The sequence below is a fragment of the Protopterus annectens genome, chromosome 12.part0 (assembly GCF_019279795.1).
Source record: "Protopterus annectens isolate FY-2018-M chromosome 12.part0, PAN1.0, whole genome shotgun sequence".
Taxonomy (NCBI): Eukaryota; Metazoa; Chordata; order Ceratodontiformes; family Protopteridae; genus Protopterus; species Protopterus annectens.
This window is the reverse complement of record NC_056746.1, coordinates 1,175,121,981-1,175,139,795: the sequence shown is the minus strand read 5'-3', so window position 1 is coordinate 1,175,139,795 and position 17,815 is coordinate 1,175,121,981. Positions and strand designations below refer to the sequence as shown.

Here is a 17,815-nt window from a genome sequence, read left to right as displayed (position 1 = left end):
GACCCAGAGGTCCTGTCTCTTGTTGCCTTTTTATAGTCTCTACTTCTTCTGGAGTCAGTCAAGGTCAGGGACTTTCTCATGGTTCTTGGGTTTATGGCTTTCATAATTACCATGCTTCCTCTGGGCAGGCTTCAAATGAGAAAGCTTCAGTGGTACCTCAAGTCAGTGTGGCTTCAACATTGCCCCACCCCCAGAATTTCTCAGTCCCCTTCCTACTTTGTCTCAAGCTTGAACTTTAGTGATGGAGGCATCAACTTTCTCTCATCCCTGAGCTTCCTTTCCAAGCTCCAGCCCTGATGCGAAAGCTCTTTGCAAATGTGTTAGACAGGGGAAGGGGGGCCTCCTTCGGCCCTCTCAAGGTTCAGGGTCTCTGGCCTCTTCACTCATCTGTATTTCTAGCTATTAAGGCTTTTCATTCCGTCTTTCATCCTGGACTCCTGAAAGTTTTTACAGGCAATACCACTGTGATGTGGTGTGTCAGCAAGTGTGTGGGGGGGGGGGGCATACAAGACCTTACCTTCTTTGCAGGCTAGCTCAGGTCTGGCATATAGCTGTCCAGTATCAATTTACTCTTCTGGCTGTTTACATTCCCTCAGAGAATACCACAGTGATGTTGTGTGTCAGCAAGCGGGGGGGGGGGGGGGGTACAAGATCCTACCTTCTCTGCAGGTTAGCTCTTCAGGTCTGGGATATAGCTGCCCAGTATCAATTTACTCTTCCAGCTGTTTATGTTCCCTCAGAGCACAATCTGGTGGCAGACTCTTTGAGCAGGTCCAGCACACAAACTCACAAATGGATGCTTCACAGAGATGTGTTCCTGGACATTGTCCATCAGTGGGGTATTCCTCCATTAGATCTTTTTGCCTCCCATATTGACAGCTTTCTCTGTTCTATTCCAGAGTCCCAAGTCTTCTGGTTGGAAATGGATGCACTGACTTTACTTGGAAGAGAATGTTTCTGTACACCTTCCCTCCCCTTCCTCTGCTTTTGAGTGTCTTGCACAAAATCAGGTTGGACTCTCCCAAAATCTTGTTCGTGACTCCATTTTGTCTCAGACAACATTGGTTCCCCCTTGTTTCTCAATTGCCCAAGGGCATTAACCACAAGTTACCTCACCGGATGGACCTTCTCACACAAGACAAGGGGTCTCTTATTCATCATCACTTGTCCACTCTTCAGCTCATGCTGTAGGTGATAGAGCTTTGATCCCTTTTAGGCATCTCTTTTCTGAGGACATGCTTCAGGTCCTGCAGGCCTTGAAGCTTGGTACCAGGAAATCCTATTTGTCCAAACTGAAGAGATTTTCTGTCTGGTGCCTCTGTCATCAGGGCCCCCTCTCTGTGGAGGTTCCTCTGTTTCACTGTTGTTTGTGTGATTTGCTCCATGCTGGTTTGGCATATTCATCAGTTAAAGCTTACCTGTCAGCAATTTCTGCTCGTCTGCCCTTGACTCCTCCTCTGGCCTCTGGATTTGAGGCCAAACCTTTTCTTAAAGAGGTCCTTCATATCAGGCCTCCCAGGAAGCCTGTTCCACCTTTCTGGGATCTCAATTTTGTTCTTGAGAAATTGACTCAGGCTCCTTTTCAGCCTGCTGCTTCAGCTTCCTTACAGTATTGTACTTGAAAGACTGTTCTTCTTTTGGCTGTCACTTTTGCCAAGAGGGTATCTGAACTTCGGGCTCCTATGGCTGTTCCTCCTTTCTTAGTTTTCCACAGAGACAGGGTGTCTCTTCATACTAATCCTTCTTTTATGGCTAAGGTGATCAATGTGTTGCTCTTAATCAGCTATTCATTTCCCCTCCTTTTTCCTTCTCCACAGTCTGCTTGGATTTGCATAGACAGCTCAGATATTGTTTGAATAAAAGTTATTAGCACATCAGAGCAGCTGCTTGTTTCATTTCATCCCAGATCTTTGGGTTTAGCTCTTTCTAAGCAGACCATCTCTTTCTGGATTTCTAAAGCCATTTCGTTTTGTTATTCTTTTCATTGTAAATGCCTTTTTTCTTCAGCTAAAGTTCATTTTGCCAGAGCTGTTGCTTCCACTGGTGCTTTTTTCAAGGGGCTGGATACCAATTACATCACTGAGGCTGCCACTTGGTCTTCTGTCAATGTCTTCACTAAGCATTAAAATTTGGATGTTATCTCTAGGGCTAGAGCTGGCTTTTTCAGGGCTATCCTGCATGGGTTTCTAGAGGACTTTTCTGTGCTTTCCTCCTCACAGGTTTATTCTTGAGATTTTCTACTCTCCCTTCTGTTAGGAGTACTGTAACAGTGATATGGAAGGACATAGTGCATTAGTTTAAAATCTTACCTTAACAGTACATGTCCTTCTCTTCACTGTTGCAGTATTCGCTTCCTCCTTCCTGCCCCCTCTATTCTAGCCCTGTTCTTCTCGCCCTTCTGGCCGTGAGGTGGTTCTTTCGTTTCTTCTTCTGGATGCACATGTTCTTCCTTGTCCCTAGGGACAGTCTGTTCCTCCTGGGGATTGTTTAATTCTGAATTTAAGAGTCTGTATATCATCTTTATGCACCCTGCGCCTTGTCTGAGGAGTGTACATGTGACGTATGGCGCCTGTGAATATTAAAAGACTTTTGTATACTGGTCAGATGTTGGGTTATGCTTAGGAGAGCCCTTCTGTTAGGAATACTGCAAAATTGAAGAGATAGGCATCTACTGTTATGGTAAAATTTTATACAACTGTACTTTATTTAAACTGTTCTCTCAATGTATTGGTGTTTTGTCACAAAGGGCAATATAAGCTGTTTTTTTTTTTTTCAAAGGTTCATAGGTAGGTAATAGGCTATTGACCCTAGGTCTATATAAGCCTAGCAAAAAGGTACCCTGGCTTTTGCCATCCAAGAAAATTATTTTCCTGTGCCCCTGTCGAGCAGAGCCACAGAAGTGATCCTTGGGGTGAATTTCCTATTTCCCATCCAATCATCAAGATTTTTCTTGAAGAGTGCTAATGGGGAGCTTTGTTTGATATAGATAGGTAGTTTGTTCCAGAGTATGGGAAGTCTCTGGGACAGGAATCTATCCCTCCAGCATGTTCTGTTTATTGTGGTGACAAGGTTTAGGTCCCTAGAGCATGTAGCTTGGAGGGATTGGGATTTCTTTAAGTGGAGCATGTCCAACAGCTCTGGGTTTGACATAGCTTTGTACGTTAGGCAGAGATTGCCTATGAGTAGGCGATATGCGATGGAGTAAAGCTGGAGTTTTTTGAGGCGGTCTACGCAGGGCATCTGTTTGAGGCTGGTAATCCTCTTTGTGAGGTATTTCTGCAGCCTTTCCAGTTGTTGTAGATGTTTTGTGAGGTACATACAAAAAGGTGCATTGTACTCTATAATGGGTCTAATGAGTAACGAGTAGAGGAGAATAATTACCTCTTTTTTTCCTGGATGAGAAACCTTTTGTGATGGTGTGCCACGTAGAAGGATTTCTTGACTACTGTGGTGATGTGATTTTCAAAGGAGAGATCACTGTCCACCTGTATCCCAAGGTCTCTTATCACACTTTCGGTGTTAAGTAGACTACTGCCTATGTGGTAGTTCATGTGTACAGAGTTTTTACCAAAAGGGATGACAATGCACTTTTTGGCATTGAGCTTGAGGCCATGGCTTTGATACCAGGCATCTGTCTCAGTGAGACCCTTTTGTAGGATGTCCACATTGTTATGAGTTTCAGTTTGCAGTCATCTGCAAACTTCATTAGCCAAAGACCTTCTATTCATCACCGTCTTAGATCCTAGCTTGACAGAACCAGACACACCAGAAAGGATGATCATGTCATTCTGTTTTACTTCTAATAAAGCTGGACAAAAGGTGTCTGAAGTCCATCTGTGTAGGTGGCTGTGGGAGTGCATGATGTTTTACTATGTAAAATATAACAAAAGTTTGCCATGCAAACCAAAAGCACACACACAACAAGAATAGTGTCTATGTCTTCAAAATTTAAGAATTTGTCCGTGAATGATATCTGTGCACCTGTGACATGGGCTTTACTGTCCACTTAACTCCTTGGTACAGAATGATGGAGCTCCAACTGTGATTCTGGCAATAAGGTTTCATTTATCATCCCTGGCACTGGAGAAGTCAAGCAAGGAGGAAAAGAAGTGATGGAGTGAGGCCCACTCTCCCATCCCTAGAGAAGGGGTGGGATGGGTTGAAGGCACTTGAGGAGCAGAGTGAGTTTTCCAGCTTCTCTGGTAGAGACCAGGGGAAGCCACCGCTTGTGCTTGAGAATAAGAAGGCAGGGATGCTACTGACAATGCACCTTGTGAAAGTGACACAGCCAGTGCAGACAGCCTATTGTAAGCTCCCTTCACTTGTGTAAGCTGGGCTTGTGCAGAGGACACTTGATGATCAAGTAAAAAACAGAACTAGACCTGATAGCTGCCTAAATAATGACTCATCCCAGTTGATCCTTGCCCTTGTGATGGAGAATGAATGTCCCAATTGATAGGGGGAGGGGTGATTAGCAGGCAGATGGGTCAAAAAAAAAAAAAACCTGGAAAACAGTATACGCTGTATATGATCTCAGGGTTCATGTCAACCATGGAGCCACTGGGTAGTAGCTGTGGGTCTTTGTCCTGAATTTCAAGTGGATGGACTGGATTTTGTCAGATAAGAGTTGTATGTTTACTATAACACTTGATCTTCATGATCCGTATCCATGCACTTCAAAATGCCCTTCTTCCAGATCTAATTTGTCCTTGTAAAGAAAACTGAATTATTTATTTTTATTATTTATTTATTTGGCATTTGATTCCTGGGAAAGTCCAACTTGGCATACATTTCATTTTCATTGAAGGCCTGGCAAGAAAAGCTCCATAACTTGTGATACAAATTGTATAGATATGTTCTTGGAAACATTAAGTAGCAAAAGACATTAACAACAAATTATACAAATTAGATTAGTAGAAGGGAAAAAAAATCATGATTAAATCAGAGACAGGCAAAAAACATACATATGTGTACATATGTATCTAAGTATATGTGAGTGTTGTGGAGAAAGAGAGGAAGAAATAAAGTACAGGAGGTACAGAAACAGTAACTCAACAGTATGAAGAATATTGTGGCCTAAGGAAGGTGGAGAAGAAGAGGTAAGGCGGTGATGTAGAAGGAAATAAGAGAGAAATAAGTCTAGGTGCTAAGAGTAGTTAGAGAGATGGTGGGTATATAGTAGATTGTAAGGAGGAAGGAGCATGGAAGAGAAAGGGAAGAGAGAGGATGTAAGAAGGTGAAATAAAAAGGTCAGTTTAACCTGGCGAAAGGCAATGGACCGGAGTCGTAGACTTGGAGAGGTCCACGTTTTGTCCAGATATTCTAGCTGAATACTAGTTCAAGGCAAGCTTGATCTTTACAGGAAGGGAGGCTAAGGTGTTTTATGGGTTGAGAGTAAAAGCTTGAGCTTGTGAGGTCTTGATAGATGTAGAGAAGATTGATGCCTGCAGCTACAAGTCCTGAATTTGAAATAGTTGGACCTAGATCATAAACCTTCCTTTGCAATTAGATACCTGACCGTTAATTACTGCAATATATGGGGAGGTTTAGCTACCCAACTGTATTACACAAGTGTAAAAAAAAAAAAACTGTAGACATGCAAACAAGATAAATCAAACGTGTGGTAGTACATAGTTTCTAACACCTTTCACTTGATGTCTAATACAGTTCTATGGTTACTTCCATCTGTGAGTCAGCACATGGCTTTCTGATAACAAGGAGCATACGCAAGAGTCTCATTATAGGAGTATTATGATTATATGTTCAAGAAATGGATGTCTTCAATCCTTTTCTTTAGCTTTTTACTTGGTTATGATTGGAGAGACCTCATCATAATTCATTCTACATAGAGCAGGTAACACTCCATGTACTACTACCAGTAACAGAGAGAGATAAAGAAAAAAGTGCTGGAGCACAGTGTTTTTATAGCTATGGAAGCTGTAAAACAGTAGTGCTTTTCTAATAATTCTTTGTTTAATACTTGGAGCTTTATCTGCTCCACTGTACTGTGATTTGAAGAAAAGAAAAAAAAAAAAACTTTAGGAGAATGAAATGTTTTACAAAGCTGTAACAAATTTAGTCCTGCCTTCCATACAGCAGCCAGAAGCAAAGCATATTTCTGAGCCTGTAACGGACTTAAAAGCTGTAAAACACTTTACACTACCCCACTTCTTTTTGTGTGTCATAGCACAAAGTGTATTTCAGCTTTTAAAGCTACTTCACTGTACTGTGGTGAGTGCTGGTTATTCTTTACCACAAGAGTAGAGCATAACCGTTCCGAATGGTGCTAAACAAAGCTTTGCTTGGATGCTATCTAGTATTTCTCTCAATTTCATAGCATGATTGTGGTGCTGCATGCTCTGCAAGGCTGATATAGTGAGTCTCTTGACTTCAAAGTATAAGCAGTGCATTGCATGTAGGTTCTTATTACAATTCGCTTGTGTGTGTGTGTGTGTGTATGTTACGTATATGTATATATACACATAGCTAATTAGTCAGTTAATGAGAACACATATCAAAAAGATCATTGTTCATTGTCCTGCTAGCAAAACTGTTCATTTTTTTTTTTTTTTATTTTTGCAACAGTTTCACAGTAAAATGCAGTACATTTAATGAATCCTGAGGCTACAGAGATCAAAATATCCCTAAAAGTGTGCCCAGTACAATATACAATTTGAAAGGCATATTTGGTCCTAACACACAATATTTTTGTCAGTGTAACAGCCATTTAGCATCAAATGAACTGTTTTCTTTTATACAATGATTATATATATGCTTTTGTGTTAAGAATGACTTGCTGTGTAACTCTAAGCCATAACGACTGTAAACTCTAAACGAATGAAAGAATAACACGGCCGGACTTGCAAAACACCGGTTTTTAATACTTGTTTTAAATGCTTAACAATAAAAATATGTTTTTCATCCCGTTTAGACCATAGGATTTGTAAAGTTGTTTCCGTAAAAATGACTTGTTTTCAGTCTCTTTTTGTTAGGCTGTATATGCCTTTAAAACGTAAAGTAATTTCAGGATTTGGCGCGTTTTTTAAAAAAGGATGTATAAAAACCAGTCTTAGAATTTTAAATTGGTTTAGTTTCTGAAGAAGTCCCGCATTCAAACGGGACGAAAAATGTATTTTTATTGTTAAGCGTTTAAAACAAGTATTAAAAACCGGTGTTTTGCAAGTCCGGCCGTGTTATTCTTTCATTAACGCTAAGCCATGTCCGTCTGACTTCTGCAACCATTGTTATTACTTCATATATATTCCCAGATGTTTAACTTGTGCATTATTGTGGAGGTATACATAATTTTAAGCACTAAGCAAAGACACTGTAGGTTTATAGCTCTAAGGGAAGTAAAGAATGCAGGAGTAAATTACAGTAGAGCTGCAAATCCTTAGCGCCCGGATAGATTCCAGTGGGTGCAAATAAAAAACTATCTTGTGCATGTTTTGCCCTGGCAAGAGGTTTTCAGATGTGATAGATAAACTTATCTAAGAGTAAAGAAGACAGATTCCTAAAAACTGCTGTGGCATCCTTTTTTAATATGAAGTTATGGAGATAATTCTGTAGTGAGGGAAATAAACGTCGAGATAAAAAGTGCGTAAAGTGTAGTCCTTTAAACAAAAAAGTCCTGAGAGCTTTGAGTAAGTCCTGTTCACTTTAGGAATTGTCATGTACTTACACACACTCTCTGTCATGACATGTTTCTATCTAGTTTCTTGTATGCTTACCTGTTAGAATGTAAAACACCATAGGGGTGGTTCCTTTTAGCATGGCAGGTGGAATATTACATTTTGACACTATGTGCATCTGTTCTTGCTGTGTACTTTTGCTTGGTAATATTCTACTCTGGCAAGAAGTTATTATGCAGCTGTGTATTTTTAAAATGTTAAAAGTATATTATTAAAAAGTGAGACGTCACTCTTCACATGCACTTTCATGGGTGAGGAAAATTGTATAAATCTGTTTTTTAAAGTTTGTTTTACAAATGACTGAAAATGCTTTAAAATGCAGGCGGGTTCATTCAGCTGTATTTATTCTACAACAATTTGTGTATTTTTTTTCCCATACAAACATAGCTGGAAGGTCATGTTGTGGCGCTGTTGGTTCAGAATTTGGAACGATTAGATGAGACAGTAAAGGAAGAAGGAGATGGTGTCCATAACACTCTAGGTAAGCATGTCAGAGGAAACCTTTACTGTTTATCATCTCTAGTAATTTAAGAAATACAGCAAGGTCTGCTTCTGTGAGAACATGACTGACTACCCAGTCTGAGTTTTGCCTAACATGAAGTGCTTTCTGATCCCTACCCGTCCAACACACACTTAAACTGCAAGAAAGAGGCTTGCTTAAGACTTTTGTAAAATTCCTGTTTATTTTATTTGTTAAAAGCAAGCAAACACACTTGACCCATGTGTCTCTTTTTAGGGATGACCCAGGAGTACTGCTGACTTGTGGAGAGTTGCACTTTAAGTATTTGAAGGCTGACAGGCTTATGCCCAAAACTTCAAAATGCAACAGCAGCTCATAACTTTGAGTGATTTTGTTTAATTCTGTGTTTTTTTGTCTTGCAGTTGTATATAATTGCTTTGTATGATGGAATCATAATTTTTGTTTGCCTACCAGCAGCCTCCAGGGGAAATGCCTTCTCACTTTCTAGTCTGTGCTTGTGTTGTTGTTGATGTTCATCGTGCATACAGCTGCAGTCATAACAGATGGGTTTTCCTGCCATCAGGCGAGTCCTCGGTCGGCCGAATTCCAAAGTCTAGGTCCGGCGTCGGATGTCGTCGCTTCTTCCCTGACGTCAGTGTGACAGGGGTATAAAGGAACCAGCCGACGCCATTTTCTTCAGTCTTTCTTGCCGCGCGGTGCCCGAAGCAGAAGCAGTTCGCAAGTGCCGGTCGGCCAGCTCCTGAGATTACGAATATTTTTCAACCGAAGTCTTCTTGAAAGCTAAGTACCCGTTGAAACTTTTCTTGCCTCAGACCGATGTCAGACAAAGTTAATAATTGCATTTCATGTGGGAAGCAAATACCGCATAAGGATTTTCATTCCCTCTGCATTCCTTGCTTAGGCCCAGACCATGACGTCTCGGCCTGTAGTTTTTGTGCTACATTCAACAGACGCACTATTAAGCATCGGGCGGAGTTCGCCCAACACTATTTTGGCAGAAAGTTTAATTACATTATGTCGTCGGATACTCCGACTCCAGTTTTAAGTAAAAGACGCAAAGATAAGGACCGAAATACGAGGTCCGCGACTTCTACCGACACCACGCCAAAGCCGACTACAGGTGGTCCGGTTCTCAGTGAGGCGCCTACGCAGCCCCTGACTACCGATGACACTTCTTTGGCGGTGTCTTCAGTGCCCAAGGTCGCAGGCTCTTCGGCCCACACCCTGACTACCTATACCGAAGCCACTCTTGGCAGTGAAACTCAGAGTTTAGACAGGCCTGCCACCTCTCAAGGTGTCTTCAGGCCTTCCTCTTCTTTTTCCATCAAGGTTTTCACTAAGTCTAAAGCAGCCATGCATACTAAAAGACAAGCCCCACAGGGCCCCTCTCAAGGCCCCATGCCTAAAAAGCTGATGTTCAAAATGGCTGAGGATTTGATTACTCTTATCAGGGGTTCTCAACCCCCTCCGGACAAAAGGCCCAGAGTGGAGGAAGAATCCCCTTCCTCGGACCAGGCCTCCATTATTTCAGAACATTCTGAAGACCAGGAACATTCCTACTCCCCTTTTGAAGATTCTGATGCAGGGGAGTCCATTCCCTCTGTCTTCCCCCCCTGAGGATTACTCTTTTGGGGAAACCTTACATATCTTGAGGGAACACTTCCACTGGGAAGGCCAAGAGTACTCAGACTCCAAGAAAAGGCTTAGGGATTTCCTCTTGCTCCCTCAGCACAGGCCTTTGGCTATACCTCCCGTCTTAGACATACTAGATGATGTGTATTCGGAGGCCTGCCTTAACCCAGATTCTTTACCTCCAGCTCCAGTCAAGCCTGATGGGTATTACCGGGTTCCTGATTCACACCAATTTCTATACAAAAGCCATGCGGCTGACCCAGAAACTGTTTCACAGGGCCCCAAGAGAATTAAGGCCTCCACTGCTAAAAATCCATTACCTTCAGAGAGAGATTCCAGAACTTTAGAAAGGTGGGGGAAGAAGGTATACACCTTGGCCACCTTAACCATGAGGGCATTAAACTGTCAGTTCCATATGTTAAAGTACCAACAGTTTCTGTTATCACAGTTGAAAAGCAAAATGTCACAACCTGAACAACCAAACTTAAAGGAGTTGCAGGATTTGTTACATAGTGCAGAACAAGTGGGTAAACATACCTTACAATGTGGTTTTGATGCTTTAGAGGCCTCATGTAGAGCTGCTGTTACAGGATCAGTCATACATAGACATGCTTGGCTCAAAGAGCAAACTTTACCAGATCATGTTAAAGCTAAATTACTGGATGCACCTCTGCAAAAAGATGTATTGTTTGGTGTTAAAGCTGAGGAGGTATTAAAGAAAATGGAGGAAAAGGCAAAATCTATGCAAACAGTGAAAGATTTCCTACAGGTACAACCTCCACGTTTCAGTAGAAATTGGCCTTCCAAAAATTGGTCCTTTCCAGCCACGGACAGACCCCAAAGAGGTAGATACAGGCGCCCGAGGGGTAGAGGGCAATCTCAAGGATCGTTTAGAGGCAGACAATGGCAAGCACCTACACAAAGAGGTGGTGAGGATAGTTCACAGCCATTCAGAAAGCAGAACCAATGACTTTCCCCTTTGCATGCCAAGCAAGGCTCAAATGGCAGCACCTTTAGGCGGAAAACTGGCATTATTTTAAAAAAATTGGCATTTTGTCACAAAAGACAAATGGATCCTGGACATTATAGACAGAGGCTACAGATTCCACTTTCACACCCTTCCAAAAATGAGAGGCATGCCAAACCTGCCACACAATCAAAGGGCAGAGGCACAAAAACAAATTTCAGATCTCATGGACATGAAAGCTATTCAAGAGGTACCTGCACAAGAACACGGTCGAGGTTTTTATTCCAGACTATTCCTGGTACCAAGAAAGGGAAAAGATTGGAGACCTATTTTGGACCTATCCATCCTAAACGCATTTTTACTCGTGCCAAAATTCAAGATGCTCACATTACAGCAGCTTCTTCCCATGCTGGGCAAGGAGTCTTGGCTGGTAACATTGGACCTCAAGGAGGCATACCTGCATGTCCCAATCAGACAAGATTGCAGAAGATACCTCAGATTTCTTGCAGGTTCAACCCATTATCAATTCTCTGCATTGCCCTATGGCTTATCTACTGCGCCCAGAGTATTCACGAAATGCCTGGCATCAGTAATTGCCTTCTGCAGACTTCAAGGGATACAAATATACCCATACCTGGACGACTGCCTGATCCAAGCGGACAGCAAGCACATACTTCTGAAACACCTGGCGTATGTAATAATGTTGTTGAAATCTCTTGGATATACAGTCAGCAAAAAGAAGTCAAGACTAATACCCTCTCAAACAATAATTTTCCTGGGTGCCAGCTTGGATACAAACACCCAGATGGCCTACCTTACGCCTGAGAAACAAGGGCGACTAACTCAATACTTCAGAAAACTGGCAACTTTCACCAGGCTGACTGCAAGGAAAATCCTGCAGGCTCTGGGATTCATGGCATCTTGCATCCTACTAATCCCATGTGCAAAGCTGCATATGAGGAAACTTCAATGGTACCTAAAAAACCTATGGTCTCAACACAGCCACAGTTTGGAAACAATAATACCACTGATTCCATGTCTTCAAAAGGAATTTCTGTGGTGGGCTCAAGCATGCCAAAGAAACACAGGTCTACCATTCTGCAAGCCTCAAGCAAATCAAGTCATCACAACAGACGCCTCGGATTATGCCTGGGGGGCGCACATGACAGATTGGTGCATTCAGGGCAAATGGTCCCAAAAAGAAAAGCATCTACACATCAATCAAAAGGAAATGCTAGCAGTAATAAATGCTATTACAGCTTTCAAAGACCTGCTGCATCCAGGCCAGCTATTGATAATGACAGACAACACCACAGTAATGTGGTACATAAACAAACAGGGAGGAACCCATTCATACCCCCTATGCAGGCTAGCCATGTCTCTTTGGAACATGGCTCTGGAATTGCAAATCGAGCTTCAAGCACAGTTCCTGCCAGGCAAGGAAAACACGCTGGCAGACGACCTAAGCAGAAATATGACAGATCCACACGAGTGGAAGTTGCATCCTCAAGTTTTTTCAAAGATAATTCAAGCATGGGGAAGGCCAGACATAGATCTCTTTGCCTCCCACAGAAATCACCAATTGGCAAATTTCTGCTCAAGGACCTTTCATCCACAGGCCTGGAAAGTGGACGCACTCTCTTTCAGTTGGACAACAATGACAGTTTATGCCTTTTCACCTCTTCCTCTGCTGCCCAAAGTTCTCTTAAAAACCAGACAGACCAAAGATGATTCTCATTGCTCCAGACTGGCCAAGACAACACTGGTACCCACTCCTGAGGAGCCTGACGCATTCCCCACCATGGATCCTGCCTCTAATGCCTCTTCTACTGACTCAGCACAACTTCAAAACTCTTCACAGTCAGCTGAAAACACTCAATCTAGCCGCATGGAAGATTCCTTAAAATCACAACAGACCCTACTCTCCAAGGAGGTGCAGGATGTCATTTTGGAGGCTAGAAGACCTTCTACTAGAAAAGCCTACTCCGCAAAATGGAAACGGTTTTGTGCTTGGAATGAGAAAAAGGGCCAGAACCCTGGAATACTGAATTTACCTCAAATATTACAGTACCTAGCTGAGCTGCTAAGCAGAGGACTTTCATTCTCTTCCATCAAAATCCATGCCTCAGCCATTTCTGCAGAATACAACACTGATCCTCCTTTATTCCCTCACCCCCTCTTAAGACAGTTCCTCAGAGGGGCTAAGAATATAAAACCCCCAAGGAAACAACCAGTACCTGCTTGGGACCTCAATTTCATTCTAGAAAAACTTACTTTGCCTCCCTTTGAGCCAGCTGCCTCAACAGAACTGCAATATTTGTCCTGGAAAACAGCCTTCCTGCTGGCTATCACCTCAGCTCGCAGGGTTTCGGAACTACAAGCCCTCATGGCTGTGCAGCCTTTCATCATTTTCCATCAGGACAGAGTATCCTTGCGAACCAACCCTTCCTTTATGCCAAAGGTGGTATCCAGGGTAGCCTTGAATCAGGCTATCCACTTACCTACCTTTTACCCCAATCCTCAAAACAAAGGGGAGAGACTACTACATTCCTTGGACATTCATAGGCAGCTACGTTATTATTTGGACAGAACAAAGTCTTTCAGAAAATCAGAGCAACTCTTTGTGTCCTATGCTACAGGAGCTCAAGGGAAGCCTATTTCCAAACAGACAATCTCAAAATGGATAGCCCACTGCATATGCTTTTGCTACTCTTTTCATGGTAAAACTGTACCTGCAGGCATCAGGTCTCACTCCACAAGGGCCACAGCCACCTCTGCAGCTTTCCTCAGGGGGGTTCCTACCAAAGATATTTTGGAAGCTGCCACTTGGAGTTCTGTACATACTTTCTCCAAGCACTATCACCTACCATTATACTCCAAATCTAGAGCAGGCTTTGCCACTGCAGTCTTGCAGGGCATCCTGGCTCCTCCTAGTTCCACCTAGTGCCTACCACCCCTTTTTTAGCTTTGGTATTCTACCCATCTGTTATGACTGCAGCTGTATGCACGATGAACATAGTACAGTTTTGTACCTACCATAAATGTAGATGTTCGAGTGCTAATACAGCTGCAGTCCAGGTTTCCTCCCTCCTTCCCTCTGGGACAGGCCTAATGGCTAACTCTTCCTCATACAACCTGATTGGGGTATTCTTTTATGGTGTATTTGCTTGCAACTACTGTTTTTTGATTATACTGCATTGCATTATTACATAAATGTATGTATTGCCTTCCTTCTGGGGGCACCTGACATCTGGGGCAAGAAAAACTGAAGAAAATGGCGTTGGCTGGTTCCTTTATACCCCTGTCGCACTGACGTCAGGGAAGAAGCGACGACATCCGACGCCGGACCTAGACTTTGGAATTCGGCCGACCGAGGACCCGCCTGACAGCAGGAAAACCCATCTGTTATGACTGCAGCTGTATTAGCACTCTAACATCTACATTTATGGTAGGTACAAAACTGTACTTTCTTACATTTAGCTCGGATGACATCGCTCTTTGTCATCTGCCTTTAGCTCCCAGGCTAACAGAACCTTAACAAAATTTAATATTTATCTTTGAAAAAATACATCTCTCTCAGATGTTTGCCCAGAACTGGAAGTCGTAAAACAATTAACACTTTTACATTTGAAACCAAGTAATTGTTTCTGTTTCCAGACAATAGGAAAACCTGTAACTCTAGACATTGTGTCTGCTTGCTGCACTAAAGCTACTTTTTATAGCACATCGTAAAACACTTTTAATTTCAGCTTATTTTCTTGAAGTTTTACAAGTTAACTCTGTATGTTCCAGATTCTACTATTAAAACATACATTTGCACAGGTTTATAGTTTCTATACATTTCTGTTCTTTTCCAGTAGGGTACACTGTGGTTACATTCCTGAAGCTCAGTACATAACATACAGTTCTCTTACATTTGTAGGACAAGCTTATAAATCATATTACTATTCACAAACAACATATTATTTACAAAATTCCAGATAGCTGGACTGGCAGTGTCACATTTCTATATAAATCATATTGATATTTTTCAAGTAACATACAAATATATTACAAAATTCCAGATAGCTGGACTGGCAGTTTTTCCCTGGTGTTAGACCTACTTCTACAACAATCATACTTATACAGTCTCTCCCCAGCTATTCCTCAGTAGGCCCTACTTTATATGCTACAGACTTAATCTTACAAATCAAACTAAAAATTCTCTCCCATCAAAACCACCACAACAAAAACTCAATTCTAAACAATCTCCTCAATATTAAAAAGAAACTGCAGCCTGTAAATCTTCCCACCTACCTCAGTGTAAGTCAGTGTGGCGATATACATCCAAACCCTCGTCCCCCCTCCAGCCTGGTATAACCCCCCCCTCCTTAAAGTCTCTAAACTTCACCACCATCAATCTCCAAAGCATTAGAAATAAAATACCACACCTACATGCCTGTTTAGTCAAAAGGCTTTTGACATGGCTTCACATCCCCTTCTGCTCACAAAACTCCAATTTAGGCCACCAACTGGTTCTCAGACTGTCTCACCAATAAGCAACACTCCCTTTCACCTTTTCTCAACACAACCGCAGGTGTACCTCAAGGATCTATACTACATCCCCTCCTTTTCAGTATATTCATTAACAACTTCCACACCACCCTTGGTACAGTTATCCAATATGCAAATGATTCTACAATCATCTGTACTGCCAAATCTATATCTGAGTTACAACATCTTACCCAGAATGCTTTCACTTCAACCAAAACTTGGATGTCAAACAACCATCTCGCTTTAAATCCCAGTAAAACCAAGCTTCTTATATTCCCCCCCGAAAAAACTACCGCTCTGAACAAGAACAATTTTTCTGTCCAATCCCATAATGATACTCTCATTGAAGTCTTTCCAGGTACCAAACTGCTAGGAGTTATTATTGATGAAAATCTAACGTTCAACCTCCATATCCATAGCAACGTCAAAGAAACACATCAAAAATTAGGTACCCTCTATAGACACAAATACTACCGTAATATTACTGCTAAAAAAGCTCTAACATCATCCTTCCTGCTACCATCTCTACTTATACAGTGCCCCAATCCTCACCACTGTCCATTCCTCCCTGAAAACCAAACTGGACTCATGTTCCAACAAGCTTGCCAAATTTGTAACAAATTCAAAAAACTCAGCACACCACTGCTTATCTCAACAACAGCTAAACTGGCTCGAACTACCACACTTATTCACAGTTAACCACTGCACATTATTTATTTATTTATTTACATTTGTTGACCGGGAATGTCCGACTGGATGCAGGTCCATTTTCAGAGGAGGCCCGAGGAGAAAAGCTCCACAAATTAAAATATTACAGACATAGTTACAGATGAAGAATCCTAGCAATTAAAATATTACAAACATAGTTACAGATGAAGAACATAGTACATTCAGTAGATAACTAGCATCTGTTCTATCCACGAAGTCATAGCAGATATTAACAATTGTTACAATAGGAAGTTACTGCCATATGATAAGTAGATAGGCATGGAAGTATCAGAGCTTGCTGTAATCAAAGGTAGTTTGTGGGGTGGAAGAGAGGTTGAGGGTAGATGGAGTAGGAGAAGTTAGAGGAGAGAGTTACAAGGGCATAGCTAGCATGTTTTAAGATGCGCTTTAAGTAAAGCTTTGAAGTGGATATATGATGGTAGAGAGGTTATTGTGGGGGGGAGGGTGTTCCATAATTTGGCTATAACGCTGGAGAATAGTGCTTCTCCAGCAGTGTTACTGGCTGTAGTAACCTGTAATTGATTTTTGTTGCTGGATCATAGTGGTCTGGTGGTAAGATAGGGCTGGAGTAGATACTGGAGGGATGGGATCTTTAGAGGATGGTTAACCAGTTTGTGGGCGAGTGCGAGTTGATACCATTGAAGGAAGTGAGGGAGTTCTAGCCAACCTGGTTCAGTAAGCGAGAGACAGTGATGACTGTGGTAGGATACCCCGGTGGTGAATTTGGCGATTTTGTTGTAGCAGGTCTCGAGTTTATTTAGATCGTATTGCCTTAGGTTGGTATATATTGGAGAGGCATAAAGTAGGGTGGAGATAAGGTGCGAATTTGCAACTGAAATTCTAGCTGCTTTGGTGAGAAGTTGCTTATTTCTGTATAAGGCTCCTAGTTTTTGGTGGATTTTGTTTATGGTCATGGATATGTGAATGTCAAATTTGAGATTGTTGTCTATTTCAACTCCTAGCAATTTGGTGTGATCTTTTGGGTGGATAGTGGTGTTGTCTTTTGTTGTGATATTAAAGTGAGAGTTGTTCTGAGTATGTTTGGTAGGTTCGAAGATGAGTAGTTTAGTTTTGTTTGGGTTGAGTATTATCTGGGCATCAGATAGCCAAGTTTCAATAGAGGAAAAGGCATCCTGTGTGACCTTTTGCAGTTCGGGTAGGGACAGGGCTGAGCAGATGATGGTTGAGTCATCTGCATATTGTATGAGTGTGCCATGTTTGGTGGCAGAGGCTAGATTATTCGTGAAAATAGAGAAGAGTAGGGGTCCAAGGATGGATCCTTGGGGAACACCAATAGAGACGGGTAGTTGGGGAGATATGTCATTTTGCCATACAACAGATTGCTGGCAGTCAGACAGGTAACTTTGAAACCAGTTGGTGACTGATTGAGAAAAGGATAGGTTATTGAGTACAGAGAGGAGTTGTTTGTGTGGGACCATGTCAAATGCTTTAGATAGGTCTAGGAAAGTAGCAGAGGAGATATGGCCATTGTTTTTGTGGTGAAGAATAGTGTTAGTAAAAGAGAGTAAGGCAGTGGTGGTGCTATGGTTTGGTCGGAAACCATGTTGAGTATTAGAAAGGAGGTTGTTGGTAAGGTGGTAGTCGGAGACTTGAGAGTGAATGCATCTCTCTAGTATTTTGGAGAGTGGAAATAGAATCGCTATGGGGCAGTAGTTGGTTAGTTCTGTGGAGGGGCTGCCTTTGTGAGGGGGAATGATGTGTGATATTTTCCATAGTGTAGGGATGTAGCATTCTGACAGAGATCGGTTAATCAAGATGGAT

At 42.1% G+C, this 17,815-nt stretch overlaps 1 protein-coding gene across 2 annotated transcripts in view; it reads left to right on the top strand.

Moving 5' to 3' along the window:
* The window catches only part of CTNNBL1 (catenin beta like 1), a 2,650,525-nt gene that overhangs the window by 656,692 nt on the left and 1,976,018 nt on the right, over positions 1 to 17,815 (top strand). For both annotated transcript variants that reach the window (XM_044090205.1, XM_044090206.1), the window contains one exon: positions 8,079 to 8,172. In XM_044090205.1, the coding sequence (XP_043946140.1) occupies positions 8,079 to 8,172 (94 nt within the window). The remainder of the gene's footprint in view (positions 1 to 8,078; positions 8,173 to 17,815) is intronic.